The 12366-nt window shown below is 44.2% G+C and overlaps 1 protein-coding gene across 1 annotated transcript; it reads left to right on the forward strand.

The window, feature by feature from the left end:
- Positions 1-360: 360 nt before the first annotated feature.
- LOC308283155 (eukaryotic initiation factor 4A-I-like) lies at positions 361-1599 on the forward strand (the record flags this gene model as incomplete). Its single annotated transcript, XM_080723537.1, has 1 exon — positions 361-1599. The coding sequence occupies one exon, from the start codon at positions 361-363 to the stop codon at positions 1597-1599; it is 1239 nt and encodes a 412-aa protein (XP_080579663.1).
- Between the last annotated feature and the right edge of the window lie 10767 nt (positions 1600-12366).

Here is a 12366-nt window from a genome sequence, read left to right on the forward strand (position 1 = left end):
TTCATGAATTTGAGCCCCAACGCGTCCATGAACACAAAATATGATGAAAAATACGTCACAGTGGCCCCACTACGTCACGGTTTTACTACGCGGAAGGAGGGGTGAAAACGCCTCATGCGCTGGGTGAGCAACTCAATGCAAGTGGACGGGCGGGGATATCTGGTGTCCTCTCTATTCTTATTATAACTCTATGCTCCATACCCGATCATGGCTGACCCCGGAACTCCATATATGGATATTGTTGACTCATCATGACTCATCATGACTCATCATGACGTATATAAAGAGCTGGACGGGGATAGAAGCCACAGTAGTCGTTTGAGAGAAGACCGATAGAGAAGCCATATATTAATAGTAATAATGTCAGCCGGATATGAAGAGAAGAGAGCCCAGCACAACAGTGGTCCCGAGGGCATGGAGCCAGTTGGGATCATCGCAAGCAGCTGGAGTGGCGAAAACGCGGAGAGTTTTGATGAGATGAGCCTGAAAGAGGACCTGCTCAGGGGAATCTACGCCTATGGTTTCGAGAAGCCCTCTGCCATCCAGCAGAGAGCCATCGTCCCTTGTATTAGAGGCCATGATGTGATCGCTCAGGCCCAGTCTGGGACGGGGAAGACCGCTACCTTTGCCATCTCCATTCTCCAGCAACTCGATGTGAGGAGTGACGTCACTCAGGCCCTGATCGTGGCCCCTACCAGGGAACTGGCTCAGCAGATCCAGAAGGTGATCCTGGCCCTGGGGGACTACATGGGTGCCAAATGCCACGTCTGCATCGGAGGGACTAATGTCTTCAACGAGCGGAATAAGCTCCAGGCCGAGCACCCCCCACACATTGTGGTGGGGACCCCCGGGCGCATCTTCGACATGCTGAACCGCAGGTTCATCAACCCAAAGTACATCAAGATGTTTGTGCTGGACGAGGCCGACGAGATGCTCAGCAGAGGTTTCCTCGACCAGATCCGCCAGATCTTCGAGAAACTAGTGACTGAAGACGTTCAGGTTGTGCTGCTGTCTGCCACCATGCCCGACGAGATCCTGCAGGTGAGCAAGAAATTCATGCGCGAGCCCGTGCAGATCCTGGTCAAGTCAGCGGAGTTGACCCTGGAGGGCATCCGCCAGTTCTACATCGACGTGGAGAAGGACGAGAATAAGCTGGACACCCTGTGTGACCTGTACGAGACCCTGACCATCACCCAGGCCGTCATCTTCGTCAACACCAGGAGGAAGGTGGACTGGCTCACAGAGAAAATGCAATCCAGGGACTTTACCGTCTCGGCCCTGCACGGGGACATGGACCAGAAGCAGAGAGACGTGATCATGAAGGAGTTCCGCACCGGTTCCAGTCGAGTCCTCATCACCACCGACATTCTGGCCAGAGGTATCGATGTGCAGCAGGTGTCGCTGGTCATCAACTACGATCTGCCCGCCCAGAGGGAGAGCTACATCCACAGGATTGGCCGCGGCGGTCGCTTTGGCAGGAAGGGCGTGGCCATTAACATGGTGACGGTGGAGGAAAAGCGCTACCTGAGAGACATCGAGAAATTCTATAGCACCACTGTGGAAGAGATGCCCGATAATGTTGCCGAGCTCAAATATTGAGTTGAAATGGTTGTGGTAATGAATTTGCAAGTGTTCATTGTGTATTTGAAAATGGCAGAGCTACAAGCTCGCAATGCTTTGTGAGGTTGCCTCTAATCAATTATCTCATAATTAATAAAAAAAAATAAAAGAAATAAAAATAAAAACGCTCACTTTGCACTTTTCCCTTTTCTATCAAATACTGATATCCTGTGATGTCATGTCATGTGTAGCTAACCTAACCCTAACCTAACTCCATGGGAAAACCCTTACGTTAAGCTTAAGTCATCCAATGGGAAAACCCTTGGAAAAACACATGGAGAAAAACACAAAGCCATGTATTGCACAAAAGCAAGACGCACCACGAGGCGTTGTGTGCTTGTAGATCGGCTGTTTTCACTACTTTAAAACATTTTTAAAACTAGAAGCTTTCTAGTCGGCGACCTGGCCAACTCGGGAATGATGTAAATAGGGAATGAATACCCCACCCTTTAATGCAAAACCCATTATACCTGTTGTCTTTCGGTGTCCCTTTTATGCCCGTATATGGAGATCTCTCTATCTGTCTGTATGTGTCCCTTTTATGCCCGTATATATGGAGATCTTTGTATCTGTCTGTCTGCCCATTATCTTTGGGTCCATTTTATGCCCATATATGATATCTGTCTATCTGAGTCCATTTATCAGCAGCTAGTGAGGTCAGACTTAGTGAGATGCTTCGGTTATCTCCATATATAGAGATTCAACACAGCAGAAGTTGATGTCAGAATGAGTCAGCAGAATCAGCTCTATAGAGATAGCTATATATATGGAGATTTCTTGTCTAGTCCGCTAGTTTAGCGAGCTTAACCTAGAGTGCAAAGTACAGGAGTGATGTCAGAATTAGTCAGCAGAAGTGTTGTAAGAATGCCCATATATGGAGATATCTGTCTCTTTGCGCCCATTTTATGCCCATATATGGAGATCTCTGTATCTGTCTGTCTGTGCCCCTTTTATGCCCGCATATGGAGATCTTTGGGTCCATTTTATGCCCATATATGATATCTGTCTATGCCCATATATGAATATCTCTATATCTGTCTGTCTGTGCCCCTTTTATGCCTGTATATGGAGATCATTGGGTACGTTTTATGCCCATATATGCCATATGGAGATATCTGTATCTGCGTCCATTTTATGCCCATATATGGAGGTATGGGAATATATAATAATTCTTCTAGGCCTAAATGGGTAAATTAAATTAACTCATAAAAAGAACTCTTAAAAAGCACTGCTCATTTCACAATGGGTGTGATTTTTGTAGTTGGTATGAACTCTGCCATCCACTTGAATTAGAACCATTTTTAAAACAACTGTATACTTTTATAGTTATAGTGCTCAGTGTGAATGACCCTTTACTCTGGGGATCTTTCACGTCAGAAATGATGCAATTTGATAATGCATGCCCCGTCTGACACCTGCAATACCGGTTGTACCAATGTCAGACTGTTTTGGGTCAATTTTATGCCCATATATGGAGATTTCTTAATATGTCTGTCTGTGTTCCTTTGATGCCCATATATGGAGATTTCTACATACTGCCTGTCTGTCTGTCTGTCCCTTCAATGTCCATATATCGGGTTCTGAGTGAGGCATGCCCAAATTTGGAATCCAGGCCAGTCTGTGACATCATACTGATGACGTATATGGAGATCTCCATGAATGGGGATTTTCAGATTATCATCATTTACGAAAATACAAACATTATACATATTCCATATTTTTGGCGACAACAATATGTTCATGTGATAATTGACAATTTAAAAGCTGCCTGTAGAATAGGCTTGGCATATAAAAGCTGAGAACCCCATGATCCGATACTCACATTGAAGGACTTGAGCCTCCTCAGGAGGAGTCTGCTCTGTCTTTTTGTAGACAGCCTCTGTGTTGTCTCCAGTCCAGATCTTTGTTCAGGTGGACGCCTAGGAACTGGTAAGAGTCCACAATCTCCACCTCTTCCCCCTGGATGGTGATAGTGACTGATGTCCTCTTGCTCTGTCTGGCGTCTATCTCCAGCTTTTTGGTCTTCCTAGCATCAGGTGACTTTGTGCAGCCCATCTGTTTAAGTTCTCCACCACACCTCTGTACTCCTCGCCGTTGTCATCAGTAATACAACCCACGATGGAAGAGTCCAGGGACGTGCTGGGCCCCTGATTCAGCCCGGGAAAAAGAGTTGGAGAGGCCCTCATTGCGCGCTACAAAGAGAGATCTCTCTCTATAGCGCTGCTGCTACTCAAAGATTTGCCACTTCAGATCATGACAAGTGACAAGCCAGTGGGCCAATTACATTTCGTCGTTGTCGGGTGGAAACCTTGTATGTCCAAAACCGTTTGTTTTGTATTTATCATTTTAAAATGATTTAACAGTGATTTAACAGTGAAAACAGCCGATCTACAAGCATGCTTGTAGATCTGCTGTTTTCACTACTACGTTTTCACTAGTTTCGTGCGACGGCCTTGTATGATGAAGCAGGGCTTACTTTGCGGGAAAAAAAAATTACACATTTGAAACTTGTAGATACGAGGTTTCTGCCCAAAAGTGACGATTTACTTTGTTGGCCGCCCAGCCTCCAAAATGGAACGAAGGCCGACATTTCATTTTTATTTTCTTCCTAATGGCCGGCCTGGACCGGCCGGGAATGAACCGGCCGTTCGGGAGTTGTCCCGCTTTCCCAATGGCCAGCACGTCCCTGGTTAGAAGAGTAGATGGTGAACAGAAAGGGTGACAGCACGGTTCCCTGGGTACTCCAGTGCTTCCCATCAACAAGTCGGACTGGCAACCTTGTAACCGAACATGTTAGATCTCGGGGCCTCAGGGTTAGATAGCGTGTAATCCAGGCCACCATGTTGTGGTCCACATGCATAGATGTAAGCTTCTCAGCAAGCGGGGGGGGGGGGGGGGGGGGGGGGGGGACGGGGGGGGGGGACATAACAGTTCACCTGTGTCCTGTTATGTCTATTTAAGCCCTGTGTTTGAGTGTGTAATTGTTGGTCTGTAGACCATTGTTGAGGAGAGTTCGTTTGGCATTGCCATCCTGTAGCTGTGAACTCAATACCTACCTGTCAAAGAGGAGAACTTGAAAAAGAACTTGAAATGACCTATCTGGTCATTTCTTGATTTGCTTTGAAATACTTTGAATTGATACTGCCTGCCTTGAGTCCTGCTTTTGGGTCCTCTGTACACTTTCCTGACAGATACATGGTAAGACAACTTTCCTTCCATACCATCTACGCCTTCTACGGTATCTTCAATGTCATAAATATATTGAGCCACATCACCAAATGCATTGGAGTAGCTTCAATATAACTAACTAGAATGTATCTACAGTTCTGCTACATTAAGTGGATCCCAATCAATTTAACTAAGAGCACCTGGTACAGCAATATCTGAAGGGAGTGAGAGAACAAACGCGTCCATTGAGTGTCACAACATACTGAAGTCCACCAAGAGACATGGTAAGACTGACTTTTACTTACTTGCTTGCTTATTTAGTTTAAGTCTAATAGTTTAATAATTATTTATTTCCAGGATGAGGTACTGTACCTCTCGATGCACCTTGTGCTACTCCTCAACCTATCAATCTCAGGGAGTGCATCCTATGCCAGAAGAAAACAATCTGAGTACCTTTGTAGTGGTGAACAAGGCAGACATGTTATACCTTCACTTGCTAAAAAAAGCAGAGACTGAAGACACACGAGCTGCTAGAGTTCTTCAACACACAGAGCAAGAGCAGGATATCATGAAATACCACAGCATATCTTGCTACAGAATATTTCAAATAGATATGAAAAAGACTGACTGCATAATCCAATCATTAGAACAGTCAGAACCATCTAAGCAGCAGGTGCCTAGTAATGGTACATCTGAGCGACGCAGCAAGAGGAAGAAGTCCAGTGAAACTACAAAAGTCTGTATCATTTGTGGTGCAGCTACCACTAAAGTTAAACAGAAGAAAATTCACATATTGTTCAGAATCTGTGAAAAAACGATATCCAAAAAATTAAAAGCAGCCGTGTTGTTCAAGGACCATGTGTACACTGAGACATTGTTAATGTCTGTAGTAGATGATGTTTTTGTGGCTGATATCCGATATCATGATCATTGTTGTAAAGGCTATTTCAATAAATATCATGCTAAAGTTGAGGAAATAATGATATATTGAAGTGGAGAATGAGCTAGCAGTCGAGGACGAATCCTTGAAAGCTAGATTTTCAGCCCTTGGGCTGGATTTGAGTAAGTTGACACATATTCTGAGTTCCATCAGAGACAGGCTAAATGACAGTTCAGCTGGAATAGTGTCAAACAGAGCAGTAAAGCAGCTAATCGTCAAGCTGTATGGAGATACGGTCTGCTTTACATACCGGTATACAAGTAATAAACAAATATCCCAGATGGTATTTTGTGCCAATAGTCCTCCAAAGGCCTTGGTCGAGTCTCTTAGAATGTCAGCCGCCCAATAGGTTGCAACTGAGTTTGACAGGAGCTGAAAGAATACAGATTTGGTCTGCAGAATAGCTTTTGTAAGCCCCAAGACCTCCAACTGCCCAACAACATAATTCAAAACAGACCACCAAAATGGGAGTAGTTTTGCTCCTATATGTTTGAAAGTACAACAACCTCTCAGCTGAAGGTTGATGTTGTTTTTCAAATTCTGCACTACATCCTGACTGATGGCAAGGAACCAACACCTTTTCCAATTAGAGAATCCATCACAGGAGAGTGAGATCTCTGTAAGGCCCCTTGCCACTCAGAGCCAGACCAGAGTAAAGCTTAGGTCTCAAGTTAGTTGCCAACAGCTCATCAGAATGGGAGCAGTGAAGGCGCGTGGGGAGATACCCACCAACTACAAGGTGTCAGAGACTATCACTAATTCTACAGCAGCTGAACCCCCTACCTCGGCAATGTCCGACACTGCTTTATCTGATGTAGCACACACACCTCCATGTCACTCCATGTCACCCAACAGGCCAAAATGCAATGCAACAGAGCCCAATCCCAACACTAGCTCTACTACTTCAGCAAAAGTCTTGAATACATCAACAGAACCCTCTACCACAACAACCGACAGCTCCACCCGAATAACAGACTACACTGAGTCCACCAAGTCAATACATTTGGACTACTTTCTGTGGACAGTGAATCACTTCTCCAAAAGAGGGACACTTGAGAGTGACAATGTCCCAGGGTTTACAGCTGTGGGAAGTGCAACGATGAATTGCAATTTTCATCCTACCATCAAAATTCTTACCTCAATGCTTCCTTATCCAGCTACAACTTACAATTCAGTCCTCACCACAATGATTAACTTTCAGGATACACTGAAACAGAAGGGTGATCCCTATGGTGGGTTGTGGGCTGACGAAGGTGTACTATATACCATATTGCCAAGGAAATCCAGCTCATGAAACCAGAACAATTTCACAATATTCCTTGGTCTTCATATGGAAAAGATTGTGTTGGCCTGTCTTGGTGCATACCTGGAAACCCCTGGAATATTTGATGTCCTAGTTGAGACAGAGTGCTATGGTACTGATGTCATCAAGACGTAATCTCCGGTTCCCACTATTCCAGGGCCCGCACTGCCCACACTGCCCATTCAATAATACATGAGGTCCTGACATCTATGAAGTTGGAAGCATTCCTCTCCAAATACACTGAACAACAAACAGAACTAGAGGCACTGCAGGTCTAAAGAGTTCAGGGGCGAAGAATGGAACACCACAAAGGAGCATGCTTATACCATCCAAGCAGCCTTTCAAGTCAACCTTAAGGAAAGGGCATCACAGTCCCAGTCCTTTGATAACTGGAACTACAGTTGATGGACACCATTATTCCTGCAGGACTGCTATCAACTTAAGGAGAAGTTCCCACTCCTCTACGATTCCTATATGAATGGTGGGTTTGTTGCGACCGTTAGGTCGCAGTTACTTACACTTATACTATCCAAACCTCCACCAGCTGTCAGTCCGTCAGTCCGTCAGTCCCTCCGTCACGTCACGTCACGTCACGTCACGTCACGTCACGTCACGTCATGTCACGTCATGTCACGTCACGTCACGTGTCACACTTTTCCCCTACACACTCCTTCGCTGCCAAAGCACAACCCCCACCCCTCATTTCACACATGGCCCTCTTCTAGCGCCACCTTCTGGCCGATTTTTGAAAAACAAATTTTTGGACACTGCTCCTGCAGATTTTGCCCTAAAATCACGCAAACCGGTACACAGTATCTCTACAGTCATGTCATCAAAATGCATCTGTCCCATCTAGTGCCACCATCTGGACGATTTTTGAAAAACACATTTTTGGACAGTGCTTCTACAGAATTTGCCAAAAAATCATGCAAAGCCGTACAGTCATACCACAAACTCCCCCACCCCTCATTTCTCACATGGCCCTCTTCTAGCGCCACCATGAGGCCAATTCTTGCAAGACACATTTTTGGACGCTGCTCATACAGATTTTGCCCTGAAATCATGCAAACTGGTACCCAGTATCTCTACAGTCATGTAATGAAAACGCATCTGTCCCATCTAGCGCCACCATCTGGACGATTTTTGAAAAACACATTTTTGGCCTATTTGTGTATTCAAATAGATAAGCGACTGTTAGGGAGTCTTACTGGTTATGAACACCACCAAGAAAGGCAGTGGAGTGCCCTTTGACTAGGCACTAGAGCAGTGCTGCAACCAACCTGCCAAAGTGAGTGGGGGCATAATTGGGGTAACCAGGAAGAAGTAGCAGTAGCTCTGTGGGGAATTATCAAGCATAAAAAAGACCAGTATGTTGACCTCCTGAAGATGACGGATGACATTGAAGGAGAACTCTCACTTCACCATGACTTCAACCCAAGTACTGCAACTAAGGTAGTTATTTATGATGGTGCAAGATATCAAAGAGTATCAGTCTCCTCTACGCGATCAGGTAGCACTGAAGAATGTTCTCATTGGAGAAATAGTGACCAAAATAGATGTCGACAAGTTGTTGTGCTGTTTGATGATCGATTTATTGATGATCGACTGAGAAAAAGATCATCATCGATACACGCAACAATAAGTTAAATCAAGCTTACGTCCCCTAAGCCCACCTTGAATTTACCTTCCGAATAATATGTCAAAGTCAAGATGAGACAATCAAAGCTGTGAGGTTTATTGAGTATGGTTGTCCCCGGCGGTTCACTGTTGAGGAGCTACTCCAGCATGAAATCACTAACCCAGCTTTTTTTCTTGGTTGGCAAAGATGGCTACCTGAGAAAGACTGCCAAATCACAACTTGGGACTGAGTTGCTGAAGTTGTGCCCACAAGTTGACCGAAAAGGCCCAGAAACCTCCCCACAAACCCATGCAATTGTGATTGACTTCATGGCCTTAGTGAGAAAGGTCCCATTAAAGAAGCTCGATCCACCTGTCAAGACATTCCATGAGTTTGCTCTTGCCTTGACATCAATGGTCACCAAAGCTGGCTCCAACTCTGGTAAGATCCACATTGTTTTTGACAATTACAGAGTGGACAGCATCAAAAATGGAGAGAGGGAGAGAAGAGCAAAGTCAAAAGACATGATTGTCCTTGATGTGGTTTCACCAAACCAACACGTTCCAGTGGAATTAAAGAACTTTTGGTCGTCTTCTGTCAGGAAAACTGCATTCCAGACATTCTATGTTCAGTGGCTGACAACCAATTATCAAGACACCAAACCTCTATACCTTGGTATATCACCACAGGCATGGATTGTGTCAGAGGGGTGTGCTTCTCCCTTCCCTCAGCTCAACTGCACACACAAGCAAGCTGATGACAGGATGATGTTCCATGTGCAGGCACCGGGCAGGACCTACATCAGGCAGGACCTACATCCCTGACACTGTCATCAGGAGACACGGATATCTTTGTTTGCCTGTTGTATCACCTCACAGTCAAATGGAGAAATCTTGGCCTCCAAGAGCTCTGGCTGATCCGGAACTCAACGGTGAAAAGGTCTGTATTGCCACTCCATGACATCTGCAAAGCGCTGGGAGATAAACTCACACAGTGTCTCCCAGCACTCCATGCGCTGACTGGGTGTGATACAACAAGCAAGGTTTGAACCAAACTCGCAGCACTGAATGCAGTCCGCAATGCAGAATATTCTAAATTGATCCAAGATTTTGACTGCCCACAACTATCAGAAAGGTCGGTACAGATGACATTTTTGGTGTCTAAAAAAATAAAAAATAAAAAATAAAATAAAAAAAACGACGAAAATGCAAGGAAACATATCCTAAGGGCATATTACCAGCAACAGTTTTAAAATAGAAAATAGACGATCTACAAGCACATAACGCCTCGCATCGCGAGGCGTTGTGTGCTTGTAGATCTGCTATTTTCACTAGTTTTGTGCGACAGTCTTGTATGATGAAGCAGGGCTTTACTTGACGAGAAAACGTACACTTTGAAACTTGGAGATACAAGGTTTCCGACAGCGACGATATGCTCCTTCCGACATTGGAAAATAAATTGTCCGGTTTGGACAGGCCTTTCAAATCAGTTCAGAGTCAGCACATCTTGGGGTGCACGAGTTCTGAGAAAAAACAAGTTCTGAAGGATGTCAATTTGTCGTTATATCACCTCCCTTTCTGAAGAAAAGTTTGGACGTCGGAAGGCGCATGTACTGGCCTCGACAAGTAACCACGTGAAACCCAGCACCCGCATTGTGGGGAAAGCTTTCGCAGGATAACAGATCGGCTGTTTTCAGTGAAATCTTTATCCACATTAATCGAAAACAGAAAGGACCCTTGTAAAGTGTAGAGCCCTGCTACCAGGAACAGAAAGCTAGCAGCACTGGTGCTAGCAGCACGAACAGGCTACCAGCAGTGTTCTTTGCACTGTTGCAAAGGTTACCCTCGCAGCAGTAAACGGTGGATTTAGTACTTGGACTCGCGCCGGGGTGTGCCAAGGTATTTAGGATGGTGTTGATGACTGGTATTGATGAACATGCGCTCTTTGAGACACAGCCCTTGTAGGTCGTGTTTTTGCCTCCACTGGTGGACACCACTGTGAACACACGCAGACAAAAGACAAACATTTTTTTTTTTTTATAATTTCCTTAATAATTTTGATCCCACGATTTTGTAACCCATTTTTTCACCCAGTGCCAATTGTCTATGTAATCCTGGTCTCTGCTCTCCCTCTGCCGCCAAGGACGGGTGTTTTTGATGAATCTATCATGGTCAAAAGTTTTGAATTTATAATGGGTCTGTATAGAAACGGGGTGTGTCTGATCAAATCAATATCAACTATCTAAATACTGAATCGAACAACTTAAAAAAAAAGAAAATCTGGGGTGCTCTCAAAAATCTGAATAGACTATAAAATGTATTTTTCAAGTGAAATACCCTGAGCAGGCCTACTTAGTTACTTTCCACCACCATAACTTACGTTTCATGCAGTAGTCCTCCTCAGGTCCACAAAAGGTTGACTTCAGTGTTGTATTGCAGCTCTTTGGATCGCAAGTGTAGCACTCCTTAGTCTTACCATTCGGGAGCCAGTATGGAACTGTAAGGATTACATTTGTGACATACAGTGATATGAAGAAAACATTGATTGCAATGTCTTGACTGCATGGCTTGGTTGAATGCTTGATTTTGATTGGTCAATCGCCGAAGCGGTGTGTTATTTCTGGATAATGACCGCTTCTCTCAGTAACAGACGGCTGTCTGATCAAAGACTCAGCATGGCTGCACTGCGTGAATTTCATGCGGTATCGCAACATGAAAGCCATGCAAACAAACACACAATCTCATTTACAGCTAAACATTGCTCTCAATAATGTTTTTTTTTTTGGGAAAACCATCAACAAGTGCGCCCTGATATAAATTACAAGGCGTGTTCTGCTGGCACCAGTGTTGATTTTGTCGACTAAAACTATGACGAAATTTTTTTGTGTACTGCATTTTTTTCACTGACGAAAACTAAATAAAAACTAAATAAAAAGTAAGCTGTGATGACTAAAACTAAGACTAAATATATTGAAAAATGTTGTCAACAAAATAAAAACTGGACTAAAATGTTAGGGAGGGACTAGTGGAGAAGAGAGTGATTTTATGTTTGGTTGCCCTCAGGTGTTGCGTGCTTAAAATAGCAGATCTACAAGCTCACAACGCGATTTAGTCGCCTAAAATCTTATGATATTTAGTCGACTAAAATTAGACTAAAACTAAAACTTTTCAGGTGACTAAATTATGACTAAAACTAAATTACATTTTATTCAAAAAACTATGACTAAAACTAAATCAAGATTTGCTGTCAAAAACAACACTGGCTGGCACATAATGGGCCAGCAGAGCAGGGCGGGGCAAAGAGAAGGGGAAAAGAGGGCAAAAGGGTGACGTCATAACATCAAGGCATATATAAAGGCCATGAGAAAGAAGAAGAAGAAGAGGCCGTCTATCCCTGTAGCCAATCAGAGAGGGGCAAAGGGTGATGTCATAATATCAAGCTCCCCCTCCTATATAAACCCATTTCATCACTGGTAAAGCAATCTGTAAATCTGTAGAAGTAAAATTGTGGTAATATTAATTAGAGGGGAAGGATACTTTTAAGAACTTGTGAAAATAGCCGATCTATTTTTTGGGTCTCGAGCTAAAAGTTTGGAAACAGACCCCCTGGTCTGAGAAATGAACAGCACAATATAGTGTAGTACAGGGGTTTTCAAACTTTTTTGACCCAGGGCACCCCTGTAAATAACTTTTTCATCCACGGCACCCCTGAATTATG

This window comes from Nannobrachium achirus (assembly GCF_963921795.1).
Source record: "Nannobrachium achirus genome assembly, chromosome: 4".
NCBI classification, from domain to species: Eukaryota; Metazoa; Chordata; class Actinopteri; order Myctophiformes; family Myctophidae; genus Nannobrachium; species Nannobrachium achirus.